The following is a 17,906-nucleotide window of genomic DNA, read 5'->3' as shown; positions in this document are numbered from 1 at the left end:
TGGGGCATAAATCAAAATTAAATGGGTCAAACTGATAAAAACAAGCAGCAATATATATATATATATATATATATATATATATATAAATGTTGAATCTGAAAGATGACATTGATCAAATGTTCCCACAATGGAGTTAATATCATAGATCAAAGTCCAAAATGAAGCAGTTTTAAATAATTGTTGAAGGGATAGTTCGGCAAAAAAAAAAAAAAATACTCTAATTTACTTTAATTTTCTCTGTAAAACACAAAAATATTTTTTTGAAGAATGCTGGTAACCAAACAGTTTTGGTGTCCATTGACTTCTGTTTTATGAACAACAGACAAAAAGTATTTTATGTTCCACAGAAGAAAGTACGTCATAGTTTGGAATGTGAGGGTAAGTAAATTAGGTTATACTTTATTTTCAGGTTCAATTCTCCCTATTAACAAACCATTAACTGAGAATTTTGTATCAAACTCCTAATTTGCTGCTTATTCACAGTTAGTAAGGTAGTTGTTCAATTCAGGTGTTGGGTAGGATTAGGGATGAAGAATATGATCACGCAGAATATGTGCTTTATAAGCACTAATAAACAGCCAATATGTTAATAATAGGCATGCTAATAAGCAACTAGTCAATAGTGAGAACTGGTCCCTATCCAAAGTGTTACTGTAAATTATTTCATTTTAGGGTGAGCTGTCACTTTAAGATGTTAAACATGTTGGGTTTATATATATATAAATGTGTTATATTTGTTAGTAAATGAGAGTGTTTTGCTGAATCTCTAAGAGTCTGCCACCTACAGCATTTAGAGAGAGAAAAAACTGTTCCTGTTAGATAGCAAATCTTTTACTGCTGATGTGTTTTATGCGTTTTGATGCATCACAATGTCTGGAGTAACAAAAATACAAGTGATTGTTGGACGTAAAGTGAGCCGCTGTGGAAAAGTTAGGCTGGAATAAAACTCCAGTGATGTAAAAATGAGTGCTATATAATTAGATACTGCTGACTTCAGCCGCCTGGTGCTTATATGGGTTCAGTCTGTGCCCGAAGGCAGTGTGTGTGTGGTTCAGGGCTCTAAAAGAGAGGACATATAAATAGAGGTGAAAATTTACAGCATCTCATTGAGACTGATGTTGAAATCTGGAAGCTTTTGGTCTTGATTCCTTTGATTTATGCTGCAGTAACAGTCATAGAAAAAATATATGCGCTAAACTGTCTTATTGGTTGCTTTAGTGAGAAAATCTGACAATAAATAACAAATGCAATATAAACAGCATCAAGAAGTGGCCTGAAGAAAGTAATGGAGAAAAGAGAAGAGCGCTCATGTTTATCTGAGCCCTAAAATAAAGTCTTTATTAAACATTTTGTACAATAAAACAAAATACAATAGATTTATCAAGAATACTTATAGTGGAAAGAAAAAAAAAATCAACAACGGTGAGGTTAAGAAACAGTCTGTGAAAGTATACATATCCGAGAGCAGGTAATCCCACGCTCCTTTGCTGACCCCTAAAGGCCAGTAGCGGCTTTAATCTGTGCTCATTTTGTGATGCGTTCATTCATGTTGTGCATGTGTCATTTAAAAACGTACAAAACATATCACGTTGTAAAACCTATTTCACAGCTCTTGTACGCAAAATCATTTGACATCCAGCATCATGATATTGTGTAACACAAGTCAATTTTGTAAGATGTTGTCAGTGTACTGCATTAAGATTATGATTGTTTAAATAAAAAAAAAAAATAAAAAAAATTAAGTAAATACAGTAAAACACATGTACCAAGAAATAGGGCCAAAAATAAAAAATTAAGAGACCCACAATACATACAGGCTTTATACACTCACTTTGCAAAACAAACAAACAAATCTGAATTATCTTATATAACCCAAGATAATGTCATGAAAACACATTATGTTTTGTGAAGTGTTTGGAATGGTACGTAATAGAGGCTCTCTGTAGTGCATCTTCAGAAATGTGTTCAATAGATGTGTTTAACTCATCTGGAGTGTTTCCATCAGCAGGCTCAATACGCTACTACGCCATCTGAACAGTATTGCACTAGTATTGCACTCCTCTCTGGTAGACGGCACAGGAACTAACTGTAACCATATAATGCACCCTATAATCTAAAACAGAATGAAATGCTTTGACAGGCGTATTGTGCAGCATTACTGATGTACAAGACAGACTCGCAATGAAAGTATTAGTGCAAAAGTTAACTTGTTTCATCAGAGAAATCTCTTTGAGGCGGTTTCAATGGTAAGAATATTTATATGCAGGTATTTGCATCTGTGTTCAAGCATTAATTACATACAGTATGGAACCACGCTGGTTAAAACGCTTTGAACAAAATAGTGTTTGAAACTCTCGATGTTTGTTTTTGGCACTGATGGTCAATAAGACAATGATTTTACCTTGTTCAAATCAGCCTTAGATTTAACAAGCTAGCATTAGAGGGTTAACGAATTTGAGCGAAGCATTTCAAAATTAATAAACCCATCGTTAGAATCTGGATACGGTTCCTTCATACAACAAAATCCCTGTTACATTAAAACTCTTCTAAACAAATCTGCTTGAGCAAAAGTGTCTGTGATTGTTATGAAAGGACAGCATATTTTTGAAGGCACGGCGATTTAGATATGTTACGGTAGTGATCATTTCAACAGCTAACAGCTGCTTGCTTTAAGAGCCAACATAAACCAATCTGCTCCGAAGAGAAAGACAGCAAATCATAAATCCCCTGTTGTCACAAAAATCTGCTATTTTTAAATAGATTTCAAATGTTTTTAGTCTTTTGGTACCGACAGCATTTTTGATTTCCCAGCACTGTGACTCCACAGACTGGCTACTAGTAAAGCATCAGCCCAATGGACAAAAAAAACCTCATCTCTCCATCGTCAGGGTTTGGTTTTAAGTACTGTTGCCCTGTTCCTGTTCAAACAGCAGCATGGCGAGCTGAGAGCGTGCTCCGAGGCTGTCCAGGGTGCTCTGCACGCACCTCTGGTAGATATCTTCACTAAGACGAGGATTGCACGGCTGGTAGCTGTATTTCTGATGCAGGGCCGGCTCCACTGCTCGGAAAACATGGAGGCCAGAGTATTTGACGAACATGTCATATATATCCAAGTTCTCCAGGATCTCCTCGTTCTCCTGGACGTCCGAAGACATGCGCGTCCGAGTCGCCATGTAGTCCGAGTTGTAGAAACATGCTTCGGCGAATGAACTGCGATCAAAGTGGCCGGACTCTTTGACCAAATCCATGGCGTTGGGAAGAGGCTGGTTATGATAAGCAATGTCGGGATTGTAGTATTGGAAATGGACGGGAAAAAACACCTGCCAGTTGTTGATGGAGTTCATCCGACAGCGATTGAGGAACTCCGAGCTGATGCTGGTTTTCACAGTGGCGATGAAGAACAACGTGTCAACCGGGTGCTTCTTGGAGATGATGTCCATAAATTTGATTTGAGAGGGACTTTCGCTTTTAACGCTGATCCAGGGGATTTTGACCATGGGATACCGATGCTCGTAAGCACCGATCTGCGCTTTGACGCTGGCGAAGATGTCATTCTGGTTGATTTGTTGGGCCTCAATTGTATCGTAGATGAAGAGAAAGGTCAAGATGGCATTCTCACTGGTTTCAAACGCGTTTGTGGCGTACACTTCCAAAAAGTGCTGAACGTGCTCTCGGTCTTGAAGAGTGACGGGGAGGATGATATGGACTCGAGTTGCTTCTGTGACATAAGGCATGGGGATGATCTCGATACGACTGAGAGGCCTGACCAGGTGGACTCTCTTGGTGATGGAGCGACTGTGTCCTTTCTGGTTAACCACCTCCAGCTGGAGGTCCAGGGTGTACTCCATCCCTCTGGTGGGGTCGAAGCGCCTGTATCCGTTAATAAGCTGCTGCTTCTTCAGGTGCAGAACGGGCTTGTACTTCTTGTTCAGCTCACCCATCGCCGTCTCAATGACGTCAGCTACGTCCAGTTTATCGATTCCACGGAGCTCGCATTTCGGAGAGCCATCGATGCAGGAGTACACCTGATCCTCGGTGAAGTAATCCCACCGCAGGACCTCGAAACGTGTCTTCGGCTCAAAGGGTGGATTGATTCCAACTGGCCACAAGGCACTACGGTTGCCCTCGAAAGCCACCACGCTCACATTTTTTATTTCCGCCTGTTAAAAAAAAAAAGTAGAGAACAAGGTGTGAGATACGATTAATATTTGATGAGCAGGTTATTACCTCCATTTGAAAATGCACATTACCATAACACTTGAAAGTGCTAGCAATTTTACACACCCTTACAAAAAGCCCACAATGAATCACAGTACTCAAAAGGTCAAGGGAAAGAACCATTTCTTCTCAGTTTGGCTTCAGTATTAGTCAGCACAGGTTTAGTATAAGGGTACCTGCAGTTTTTCGATCTCCTCGTATGTCTTCTGCAGCTCAATCTCAGTGAAGTGTTTGTGAAGTCTGTACATCTGCTCAGGATCAGACACTGGGTGGACGGTCAATGCATTCTTAAACTGCACATTATCTTCCTTACTGGGGTCAGAATTTTTTCCCATTTCATAATAATAATACTTCTGCCCCTGAAAAAAAGAAAAGAAAAAAGGATGATTAGTGAAACGTCTTCATTTCATGTGAACATCTTCATTTTTTTACATTTGGATGACCTTTGCTGTCATCTAGTACTTACTTAAAAGGAATAAAATGCTCATTTAATGGAACCCAAAAATGAAATTTCTGTCTTCTCCTACTTAAGTTGTTCCAAACCGGTTTCTTTTTTTTTTTTTCATTTAACACATTTTGAATGTTGAAGAACATTTAAAATGATTTATTTTGAACTTATTTAGACAAAACATTTTTATCGGTTGCCAGTCATAACGTAAATATAAGTAGGCCTACTGGCTTATCTGTATTAGCCAGAATGCAAATACCGGTGCATTCCTTTAGAAATCAATGTTTAGCCGAGGTTCTTGATCTCTTCTGAATGCTGGCTCCAGGTTGCAACAATTGATGTTTAAGGAAAGTAAATGCTTCCACTTTTGGCCCTGCAGGAGTACTGCTCCATAAAAGGATGTAGGAGGCTCTACAATGATGTGTTGAGAGACAGGAGGTGCTTTGACGGCAAAGGCAGAGGTGGATTTATAACTGGATGAAATGCCAAAATGGAGACAGTACATCATGTTTAGTGTGTCTGATCCACTGTCTCTCTCCCCAGTAGCTCCACACTGACATCCAGACATCGAATGCTTCTCTGATGGATTAATAGAGGTCTCAGTACCTGTTTCAAGAACATATTAACCGGAGGACCCCAGACCCCTCCAAACAAAAGTGTGACACATGGCTCAGTCTGTAAAGGTGAGATTCAATTTTGAGTTGTGATTCTGTCTGGGCTAAAGGTGCCAAAGCTCAATAGCATGGTTACAGAGCAGGCAAACAAAAAGCTGTTATTGTTAACTTGTCTAAAATTCTTGTGCTTAGTTGTGATGAATTAAATTTAAAAAGATGCATGCGTCTGCTTGAGTGGAGTCTGAAATGTGTACGGCAGTAACTTTGGTCAGGTTTTCTTCTGAACGTTCTAGTTTCCAAAGTCCAGTACAAATTTTAGCAGGTGTTTATACGAGCTAAATGAAGGATCACTGTAGGAAATTATAGCCTAAGAAATTATACTGTAAGAGATTTTCAGAACTACTTAAACCACAAAAAAGAGAAAGTGTGAGGTCTATGTAAAGACTGCATTAAAGGCATTTAGCCCATTTCTGGGCAAAAGACACAGCCCTCGATTTACATCTAGATCTATAATTTATACAGTTCAAACAGACAAAGAATTGAATACACCAAAAAATGTCCTGCATTAATAAAATCATTTTGATATTTTTGTGGGGGATTTAAAAAGTCAAAGAGCATGCATACAGATATCAATATTTTGCATTGTACCTATAATTTAAGGCATAATTTAAAAACCACACAAACCACTTATATAGTCAGAGCTGGGTAGATTACTTACAAATTGTAATCCGTTACTGATTCCAAATTACATGACAAAAATTGTATCAGATTACTTTTTTGATTACTTTTAGATTACTTTTGACCTAACTCGTTTATCACATTGATTTAAACAGGATAATCTTGATGTAAAAATACAAAGAATGAGAAAATATATTCCTTTCATTGTAATTAACAACATGAAGTGCATTAAACATTATATTACATCAAGGTTTCCCAAACTTAGGTTCATAAAGGAACTGCAGGGGGTTATGAGTTTAGTAAAAGGCTAACAAGTAATTAAATCATAAAAATGTTAAATTAAAATAAATCATACACTTACTAAAAAAAAAAAAAAAAGATTCAATATTTAATGTTTACCTGCACGCCATATGATCATTAACCAATGTCAGAGAACCGTGAACATGCAAATGTGATACTTAATTATTAAAATATGTATTTTAAAATCTCAGGGGTACTTAAAGGGGTCACTGATTATGATTTCACTTTTTTAACTTTAGTGTGTAATGTTGCTGTTTGAGCATAAAAAACATCTGCAAAGTTATGATGCTCAAAGTTCAATGCAAAGGGAGATATCTTCTTTTACAGAATTGCTGATATTAGGTGAAAGAGGTTCAGAAGACAAGTTTGAGAATAAGAAATAATGAGAATTTGTGCATTTTAATGAGTTTGCAAGACAAAAGCCTTTCAATAATACATAATAATATATTATAAAAGAGTGATAATTCAAATAAAAATGAATGTGTTCATCAGTAGTTGATGCAATGTTGAAACACTTCTTAAACCTGAAATGATTTTTGTAAATTATAATTATTTATAAGCGGCAGATTATTTTAGAAAGGATTATAAATTATTCATTTATTTCTATTGTGTAAATAGGCCTAATATGTAATCAATAAACAAGTAACTGTAGTCCGATTACGAGTATTTTAAAATGTAACTTACTCTAATTACAAGTACTTAATTTTTGGAATCTGATTACTTAATGCAGATTACATGTAATCAGTTACCACCCAGCTCTGTATATACTTTCATAAACCATAAACATTACCATAGATGTGATGAAACTGTTATAAAATACCCAAAAATATACGATTCCCAAAAGCACATGAAAAAAATCTTTATCATGCTTCACATTTCCTTTAGTCCTTTACAACTCCAGTAAAAGAAACAACAACAAGAACACTATCTAGGTGTGCAATGGCCAGTGGGATGCAGACACTAAGCACCTGAGCCGATTAGACCACAGTCAGAGAAAAGTGAATCTAATCTGATCAAGCTATTAAAAGAACAAGAGAAAACACTAAGCCACAATTTGCACATTCTAAACGAAAGCAGTCACATAAACAAGCCTAAAATAAGTTATATATATATATATATAAAATGCACAAGTGAATGTCAACATTTATAAGACAGACTGTATATATTAATAATTAAGTAGTGCTTGTCTTGTATGTAATAATTATTTTTAAATTGTCTGGTTCGGTGGAAAGGAGTAAACTAGTGTGAATGATGTCCAGACATTTTTGCTAGAAAATTGACGGATAGGGAATTCTCGCCTTTATTATTTTTAAAGCTTGTGTATCTTTCTTGCTTACGCGCTGCCGAATTCCCAGACAGGCTCTGGGCAAACAGGGATCTGTAGATGCAGAAACAAAGCCGCTGACTTACATCACCTCTAACCCAGAGAGAGAAAGACAGGAGAACTAAGAGCTTTGAGATCCAATCTCTGTCTACGGCAGTCGGAAGAGACAGACTGAAACATGTAAAAGCTATTTCAGGTGAGAAAGGCCATGATGCCATATTACCATTAAAAAAAAAACATTCCAAACGAGTGCTGTTTTGTACGGTTTCTGTACCTTGGAAACGTGTCTTGAATTAAATTCCAGCAGTTACTTGCAGCGAGCGTGAAAACTTCAGACGTTGCGCTGACTGACAGACTAAAGCAGCAGACTAGAGACCTTCCCTTTAATTGCTGAGAGCAGCAGCGTATTTCAAAGGAGACATCTGAATCTCGTCTTTGGTTGTTGTATACGTATGCTGGTGAGTTGAAAGGCAGTGAGATTTGGTTTCATCAAGAATAAGGCCCCATTGGGTCCCACGCAGTAAGAGTGAGACACACTACAAGTATAAAGCTGTCTGTCATCAAACACCGCAGGTTTACCACCGAGAGTCTGACTCTCTTTCAATCAAGGCCACAGAGATGGAAATTACAGACACTGATAGCTCGTTCAAATAATGTGCAGTTGAAAATATGTCAAGCATTTTTTTCCACACAAAAGCATTAGCAACAGCACCAATCTCACATTCACAGACATTTATCTACTAAACATAATTATGACTATTATGTGTGGAACTAAAACTAAAAAAGATAATACTCATCATAGAATTAGACTCCTCGTAAAATGATCATGTTCCATGAATATATTTAGTACATTTCTTACCATAAATATATCAAAACTTGATTTTTGTTTAGTAATATGCATTGCTAAGAACTTCATTTGGACAACTTTAAAGGTGATTTTCTCTGTATTTTGATTTTTTTTGCACCCTCAGATTCCAGATTTTCAAATAGCTGTGTCTCAGCCAAATATTGTCCGATCCTAACAAACCATACATCAATGGACAGCTTATTTATTCAGCTTTCATATGATATATAAATCTCAATTTTGAAAAATTAAGACTGGTTTTGTGGTCCAGGGTCACATTGAGTTAATGCACTTTAAACGTTGATTTTAGTCTTTTTAAAATGTCATGTAAATGCTTTAGTCAGAGTGAAATTGGACCAGACAGGTTTTGGTGAAGTCTGACTAATAGAGCTGGATAATGTGATTGTAGCTCAGCTTCCAGGATGTAAACATGTTAATCGGACTACAGCTGGCCTCAGCGACACGCACTTGCTCTGAAAAACAGAGGTGATGTGCGGTGTGCATTTAATCTTTTAAATATATTTGATTATACACGGTCATGTATTTTTGGAGAGAAAGACTGTAGATCAACAGCTGTACCTTGATTATAATTGCACAATGTGAACATACTTATTGTTTTAAGGCTTTTAAGACAGTTCAGGAAACAAGATAAAAAATGATGTAAAGAAGGGGACAGGATCAGAAATGATGCAAGATACTCTACCGTTTTAAAAAAAAAGTGTTTTTTTTTACATTTACATTTAGTCATTTAGCAGACGCTTTTATCCAAAGCGACTTACACATCAGGACAACGGAAGCAATCAAAATCAACAAAAGAGCAATGATATGCAAGTGTTATAACAAGTCTCAGTTAGCTTAACGCAGTACACCTAGCAAGTTTTTTTTTGTTCAAATTATATAATAAATAAAAAGAAAACAAATAGATGTAATACAAAAATATTGGAAAAGCAACAAGCAGTAAATGAAGAGTGCAAGTCTAAAAGGGACTTTTTTTTTTAAAAGTTTTTTAATTTTATTTATTTATTTATTATGCATTTTTGAAAGAAATCAACTATTTTATTCTTAACTGATCAAAACTGACAGCGAAGACATTTATAATGTTAGAAAAGATTTTTATTTCAAATAAATGCTGTTCTTTTCAACTCTCTATTCATTAAAGAATACTAAAAAATGCATCACGTTTTCACAAAAATAAGCAGCACACGTTTTCGACATCAATAATAATAATAAGAAGAAGAAATGCTTCTTAAAAGCATGTTAGACTGTATTCTGAAAGATCATGAGACTGGAGTAATGGCCACTGAAAATTCAGCTTTTAAATTTAAAATATATTAAAATATAAAACAGTTATTTTAATTCATAACAATATTTGACATTACATTTTTACTGTATTTTTGATCTAATAAATGCAGTGTTGGTGAGCATAAGACTTCAAATTAAAAAAACATTCAACATTTTAATGACCCCCACATTTTTGCGTAGAAACAAAATTTTGTGTATTGTGTAGATCACAATACAATATTTTTGCCCAGATATAGATTTCACAGAATATAAAGATTTTCCCAAGGCAGACTGAAGGTAAACCTCCACTGAATGCAGGACTTATCTCACCTCAAATTCTTCCACGCAGTTGGTCTCAGCGTAGTCAATGATGCATCGCCCAAGCCACTCGTCATATCTGGCGCTGAGGATGTCGTTCCTGCAGTTCTCCAGGAAGGGCTGGAGCCTTAGCAGAAGACTGCGGGACAGCAGGTATCCAAATCCCCCATAGCAATACCGCCCCTGCATCTCACCTCCGATGAACTCTTCTGGGCTGCCCATATACAGCACCCGGTCCATACTTAAGTGCTCCACCAGAGCCTTGATACGATCCGCCTGCATGTACGTGTCGTCCTGGGCGAGGTAGAACCAGTCGTACTCGGTGATGTAGTGTTCTAGAATGTACTTGATGGTCTGGAACATGTTCCAGATGAGGCGTTCATCACCGTGGGTGACCACGACCATCCCGTGGGGTATCTTGCGGCTTCGCGTACCAGTGAAGAACACAACATTGTCCAGATGATGGCTGATGGTGCGGTTGACGGCCACACCTAGAGTGTTGATGGTGTTTTTGGAGGTGAGTATTCCCACGAAAAGACGCTCTCGGATTCCCAGCTCTGTGCTGATGTATTTCGCCCTGAGGAAACAAACAGATCACTACAATTTACAACTCGTGATTGTGCAACTCAGGACTGCAACTTTGTCATTGCGATGTTTAACCACACAGCTCCATGGAAGCCTCTTTCCACATCAGAGTAAAAAAAATAAATAAATAACAGTAATTTATGGGATAAAGTTTTTAAAAAGTGCAAACAAATGGCCATATTGTGAGATTTAAACTTTCATTTGCAAGTTATAAAGATGCAATTATGATTTATACTGTCACAGTTATGAAAAATAGTTAAATATTCTAACTAAAACTAAACAAACTAAAAATAATACTACTATTACAATTGTATACACATTACAGTATAGCTACACTTACATTAAATTAAACAAGACTGAATAAAATGAAGTATAATTATTATGTTAAACGAAATTAGAAATGTTTCTGAAACTGCTAAAACTAACACTGAAATAAAGCTATATACAGAAAAAAATGACACAAGCACAAAAGCAAAATGTGAAAATATAAAAATAAAAGCTAATTCAAAATAATAATAAATACTATAAAAGTGTATAAATAATATAAAAAAACAGATTGAACCCAAAATTGCAATTACAAGAAATAATGTGAGATAAAGATGTAATTTTGAGAGATTTGCATTTTCAATTATAAAAAAACAACAACGTTGCACTTGCAACAATGAGAAATATCAATTGTTATAGTATATAATTATTTTCTGTAGGCAGAAATGTTGGGTGTGAGCCTGAAAATAGGATAAATTTAGCAGTCAACTATCAGGATACAGCTTTGTGAACCAGTGCCTGGAGGAAGAGGTCAGTATGAGGTCAACGTGACCCTAACTGATAACCAAAGACAACTGACCCTTCCGTGTACGGGACTAGTTAACGATAGTCTCTGGGCACTGTAAGTGTTGACTGAAATAGAGAAATGAGCACCATGGGAGCCACCCTGAAGGATTACAGAGTTCCCAATGGGACATATTAAATGAAGGGGATTGAAAAAACAAAAGAAAAAACATAAATGTACAGTACAAGCCTGCCTCAGGCGTGTTTCATCTAATTCCCACGAAACAATATTGAAATACCTCTCAGTGTTTGTGAAATGGCACTGAGTCATTGACAACCTTGTTGATTAATTCTCTGAATAGCAAAAGCAAATATTTGATTTATCTGTAATTGTCAAAGCCTAAACCACCAGCAGTGAAGCGCAGAGGTTTGGATCACGTTAGAAGATGATAAAACCAAACTCAAAGCTTTGAATTTTCCAGCAAGAGCAGTATTTTTGTTTTGTTTTCATTGTGAGGATAAAATAAAGCAAGGTTTATATTTCCACTGGCTGAAAACTAAATTGATCTTAACTACTTAATAAGCCACTTATCTTGTCAAAATTCCATTAATATGTAAAGGTGTGTCAAAAAAAACAAACAGTTGCTACTAATATGAATAATGTAAACATTTTAGGGTTAATTAAGGCAACGTGCGAAGTCAACATAAGCATTTAGCAAGAGTAACCTTGTTGAAATTCATGAAAACAGCCAATTCTAGCACACCGGATATGTTTTGGTGTGGTTCTTTTATGGTTTTTACTAGTTAATCATTAGAGCAATGTTCTCTCACAGACAGAGAACCTTGTACACATGACTTCCTATTGCTTTGTCCATATACTGTAATTATACGTTGACTGGCCATGTCCATCCACTAAATTTGGGCTGTTTTTGATTTAATTAAGACATAATAATTTATGAATCTATTTGCTATCCCCAACAGAGGTCTTGTTGTCTTTTGGGAACACTTCTTGGAGAACTTCTGTCTCTACTACTAGGCTATAAACGTACACAACGGTGTTTTAAAATTAAAAAATGCCCATCAGGAAGATCAAAACTGTTACATGCATGGATGGAATCGACTCGCCAATATACAAAAGACAGATGAAGCAGTCTAAGTGGTTTGTCTACCTGAAAAGTTTCTTGGGCTGAGACTGTTTGACTGGTTTATATGGGATTATTCTCGGCTGGAAATCTTCCTCCTCCTCCTCCTCACCATCATTCCCAGTGGAAATGGAGTTGGGTCTCCGAGCTCCTTTCAGACTTCCATCCTGGGATAAAATGATTCCTTCATCTCCTATGATATTAATATCACAGCTCTCCTCTACCCAGCTCACACTCAGCAAACTCAGAGTAAATCCCAGAGAGATGCCGATAATAACCGGGCCGATCGGCCTTAACAGACCGATCAACATAGAAAACCTCATTGTACTCCGGCGACGGGTGCCGTACACACCTCCTTTGAGCTTCTGAACAGAGTAGCGCACATTAAGAAAGCGTTTCGATTGCTAACGGAAATGCATTGGACGTATTCCTTTCCTGTAACTGTATCACCTTCCTCCAAATTATTGAGGCATTCGTACGTGTCAGTGTCTCAGTCGCTCCTCCCAGAGGAAATTGAGCGCCCCGCCCACAAGATCAAACGTCACTGCAAAGAGCCGGGGCATCCCTTAATGGGCGGGGCTATGGGCAGAGCGGCCCGTTTGAAATCCAATGGCATTTAAACCTGATGTTTCTTAATTTATTTATGTTTTATTTATTTTAAAAGATGTTTATGGTAACTTTTTATTCGTGTGTTTTTCTCCTTATTTTTTCTTACTATTATTTAGACATTTACTGTTTTGTATTCCGGTTGTGTATGTATTTTATTGCTTTGACTGTATCCCCTGTGAATGTTATATGTTTAAAAAACAACAAAAAAACATCTGTTTGAGGCTAAGCGGTGCCTTTGAAAAGCCAATGAAAAATCAAAATGGTAACAGAATTTTGCTCGCAGTGCCGCTTAAACAAACATATCATTTTTAATCATGAGCTCGGAATCGATCATATTTACTTGTACTCTCAATCTTTTATCATGAATTATATTGTTCCACTAGAGGGCGATGTGGGCTCATATTTGACCCTATGATTTGACCATACTCTGTTATAAGTAAAATATCCCCCGGTTTCACAGACAAGGTTTAAACCTAATCCCAGACTAAAATCTAAATCTGAGCTGTTGCAATTTAAAGAAACTTCTCAGACTGATCTTAAAATATATCAGTGCCTTTATTTTGTCTCAAACTGCACACCAATAATGTTTTTTTTCTAAGGCACGTTTATAAAAAATGATTTAGGCCTAAATGTCCTAGTTGAACTATATGGCCTAATCCTGATTTAATCTAAACCCTGTCTGTGAAACCAGGCCTAAATATAATATAAAAATAGTAATAAACAGCATAACTAAACTAAATAAAACAAACCAAGAAGAAATAAGAGAAAAAAGAATAAGAAATGCATTTACTTACCAACCAGTGCCAAGAATAATGATGGGAATAATAAAAATAAATGCTCCTTATTATTTTTATTGGCATTGGGGTACTCATCTCAGTGCCATAATTTCCTGATGATATTTAAAAGCAATTATTAGACCTGTTTCAAGCAACGATGAATGTAATTGCAATGGAACATTGTTAAGCTTTTATTTTCATAAATACCTTAGCATTTGAGGTTTCTAATAAGATACTTAATTTTGTCTGTAAATACATAAATAAATAGATAAAAAAAAGACTTCCTCAGACTGCCATGCATCCTCAGGTTGTGTCGTGGTAGCATGAGTTGCTTCATCTGTGGCAGTTACACAAGTATTTTCAGGTCTTTTCTGTTATGCAATCATTTCTGAGCTCTGTAAGTTTTAGTAAATGAGAAAATAAGCGAATAATATATATTGCATATATAACGAGGGCATGAAAATATATTTAATATATACACTTAACATATATTTAATAACCCTGGAGGTGCATAAAGCAGGTCAAGAGAGAGGAGACGTCCAAGATTGAATTTATGACTAAACCTTTCTGAGTCATAAGTCATCAGCCATAGGAAAAATTGTATGACGTACTTTTGGCTCGGAGGGGATAAAAACACACAGTAATTTTGTAAATGAGTTATAGATTTATTTGCCTTTGCTGTTTTTGTTTGTTTGTTTAATCTTTGCTAATGATTTTCAATTTTTTAAATAATCACTGTAAAGACTCCACAAGTTCATTCCTTGTCTGTACGTCAGTGTAGCTGAACTTTTATTTATTTCATTTTTGTATTATTTTTGTAGGTATATTAATTTATAAATAACAGATAGACAGACAGATTAAATAATAATTTTTTCCAAATATCCATGATTTGAGGTTTGAACTCTACAGTAACTTAACATGAGCAAAACTGTACAAGACCCACCCAAATCTCTCTGACACATCAGACACAAACACACTGAGTGGAAACAATTTCTTAACGGGCCACGAAAACCCCAGAGGGAACGTTTCCCTCACTGAGCTCTTTGTTCTAAACAGATCAAGGGTGTGTTAGATGTTATCAAGCATATTTGCATGTTTACCTTAGAACGACACATCACAGTGGAAGCCCTTTCCTTTGGAAATCACAGCACTTCACCTAGTTCTGCTGATCTGAGTGAGAAACATGATCAGCCTAGTCCCAGATTAAACCTATCAAGTCTGTCAGGACATGTTGGCTTTTCTACTCCTCTTTGGTTTTCTGTGGAACTATGACGGGGCATGTTAGACCGAATTTGCTTGATGTAAATATTGCATTTGTCAGAAGGAGAGATTTTATCATTACAGATACTTTGGATTTTGTATTGCAGACAGGGGAGGTGAACGATTTTGTTGCAGAAGCCATCTGACAGTCATGATCTGTCATCAGACATATTCATGTCAAGCTGCTAGGATAAAGGCGTGTGTATGAGAGTTGACATTTTCTTTCAACAGGTGTTCCTTGGCTATATTTGATTGTTATTACTCCTGGAAGTATTTAGCAGCTGGCATGTGAATGGCTGTGATTAAAACAAATCCATTCTTATTGATAGTATCATGTCGAAATCATCTTGAGTTGAACTATACTAAATTAACACAACTGACATTTTTCAGGACACCCATCTAGTCTCTGAAAGCGCAGCTAAGTGTACTTTAACAGTCCTAAAGCAACAAAATCTTAACACAAGGTGGCGCTATACGCTCACACATTTAGAGTTCAAAATCTCCCCCTAAAATTCAAGGCTTAATGAAAATCATATCCAGCTGTACGATTTTTGCTTCATAAAACCATGTGCCTATAAAATAAATGGGATGTTTCAGGGAAACATCTGTTTCATCATCATACTATCTATCACTAGCGAGCAGTTCAAAATTGTTCAAATAGTTTTCAAATAGTTTCCCTTTTTTTAAACATTGCTGATTTTCCTTTTCCCGTTTATAAGCTGAGTAAACATACAGAAAGAGAACTGGATGAAAAGGTACTTATGCAGCATGACAAAAAAGGTGCTGATTCTAATTTGCAGAGCGTTTATCACACCAGAAATCAGTGTGTGGCCCATTATCTCCCTGCGAATGTGTATCTGACCAGAAAACGTGGCTTTTTGACCGTGCAACGACTACATCTTTTCCATGCTGCATTACTTTATGGCATTCTATCTATCTGTCTCAAAAGTCAAATTAAATAAGAATATTTTTACAATGCAAACATAAATATAAATAATTTATAAATCCTAACCCAAATATATAAAATCCCATAAATATTCAAAATGTTTTAGAATCTATATTTTGACTGTAATTTTCCTTTTTAGAAAATTCCACAAAAATCAGAAATGTTCCATCTCAGCACATTTGTGTGGTGAAGCGTATTAAATGAATCATCAGCGTACCTGAGAAATTCCACGAGATAGTGTTAAATGAACCTGGCCAATACGAGCGTCCACACTGTACTCATATGCTTAATGGCACCCAGTAGAGTTGAAGCCATCTTCCCTAAAACTAACACCCTCCGTTGGGCCAAAGTTCACAAGTGGTGCTATTACAGAGCATTAAAAGTGACACTTTTGGAGGATGCAACGTCTTCTGGAATTAATTACTGAAAACTCTCGCTGCTGATAGGGTGAGCTCATGATCTGTAAAATGGGAATGCTTTTATGCAGGAACTGAGTCTGCAAAAAGTCTTACAGAGCAAGCACTGATTCAACGATGGCTCAAATCTTGTGGTGAGCAACAGCTTTTTTTTTATTGGAATAAATTATAATGCACAAAACAGATTATTATACGGTGTGCTGTGATTATACATGTTTTACTCTGCCCTCATGTTCTGAAGAGACAAAATCTTACTCATCTGATGCGAGTTCCAGGAAACAGCATGTCTGCCGAATCCCCTCCCATCTTCTGTTGTTTAGGTCATCGCATGACTTGACACTGTCCTTTCTCCATACCGAGCAGCCTGTTCGCAGACGCACAGAAGCGTGTGGCAATATTGACGTTTTATAACACAAACTCTACTGCCAGTGGTGAAGGAATTTCATGAACTTGACTTCTCATGGGGATTCCAGAAATGACTGTGGCTTGTTTATAAAGGTTATGGCACATATGCGTCATGTGGTTTTGATTTGGACGTAATTTTTAACTATGCTTAAAAAATATTGTGTGCAATGGGATTTCTAATCGCATTGGATGCTAACGTAACAGGGAGTTGTCTCACTCCCTGTTTGACATCAGAATGTTAAACAATAGGAAAAAGGGGGGAGATCATAATTAACAGCGTTTTTTTTATGAATAATGGATCGCCATGTTAGTAGCAAAGGCGAGGGCTCGGTTTTACCTGATCGGACGTAAATTTAGCCCTGAATAAATGAGAGATGGTTTGACCACACGGTCTGTATGGTGGACAACTTCCACGTCGTGTGTCAGCTGAAGATATTCTCCTGGTCTTCAGAGGGCTGTTCCCAGGAACGCTCAGCCAAGACCCCAGGCTCAACACCCTGCTGTACTTTGAAATGGGATCTTTATTGTCCATAAAGTTTAAGCCAAGTATGAAGAATCGCTCCTCCCAAACAAAACACACACACACACACACACACACACATATGTATGAAGAGAGAAAGGGAGAAAGAGCACACAGTCTGTTTTGTCAAAGCCATGTTTCCAATTATGCAGCAGATATATATAGATGGGATATGATAAAGTACTTTTCATAACTTTCTTTAATATAAAGAAGGCTCTTCATCTCATATAACTACAGGAGTAACAAGAACAAGAACCTGTTACAGTGCAATTAGATGCTATTAATTAAACTGATTTCATATGCTTTTTAAAAGTAAATCATCTTTTCTAAATTGAACAATTTTGAACAAAATGCCATACGCACTAACTTTCAATAAATTTATTTGCTTGAATTGATTGCCTTTTCTGTGCAATTAAACTATCTCACAAGACAGGCAGGTTATCTTCCCTCTTTT

General features: G+C 36.6%; 1 protein-coding gene across 1 annotated transcript; it reads right to left on the bottom strand.

Moving 5' to 3' along the window:
* Nucleotides 1-1,165: 1,165 nt before the first annotated feature.
* On the bottom strand, nucleotides 1,166-13,028 carry chpfa (chondroitin polymerizing factor a). The gene is made up of 4 exons (XM_058788166.1): nucleotides 12,548-13,028; nucleotides 10,038-10,602; nucleotides 4,395-4,577; nucleotides 1,166-4,160 (listed from the first exon to the last, which is right to left on the bottom strand). Exons 1-4 carry the CDS (start codon nucleotides 12,841-12,843, stop codon nucleotides 2,898-2,900), a joined length of 2,307 nt encoding a protein of 768 aa, XP_058644149.1. The 5' UTR covers nucleotides 12,844-13,028; the 3' UTR covers nucleotides 1,166-2,897.
* Nucleotides 13,029-17,906: the final 4,878 nt, after the last annotated feature.

The sequence above is a fragment of the Onychostoma macrolepis genome, chromosome 09 (assembly GCF_012432095.1).
Source record: "Onychostoma macrolepis isolate SWU-2019 chromosome 09, ASM1243209v1, whole genome shotgun sequence".
Taxonomy (NCBI): Eukaryota; Metazoa; Chordata; class Actinopteri; order Cypriniformes; family Cyprinidae; genus Onychostoma; species Onychostoma macrolepis.
Note: the sequence above shows the minus strand (reverse complement) of the source record. Positions and strands in the feature narration are given on the sequence as shown.

Excerpts from the sequence above, each read along its gene's own strand:
- chpfa (XM_058788166.1), bottom strand. The coding sequence starts at position 12,843 with ATGAGGTTTTCTATGTTGATCGGTCTGTTAAGGCCGATCGGCCCGGTT. Across the intron at positions 10,603-12,547 it reads CAGCCCAAGAAACTTTTCAG|GGCGAAATACATCAGCACAG; the intron begins GTAGACAAACCA and ends TTGTTTCCTCAG. Across the intron at positions 4,161-4,394 it reads AGGAGATCGAAAAACTGCAG|GCGGAAATAAAAAATGTGAG; the intron begins GTACCCTTATAC and ends TTTTTTTAACAG.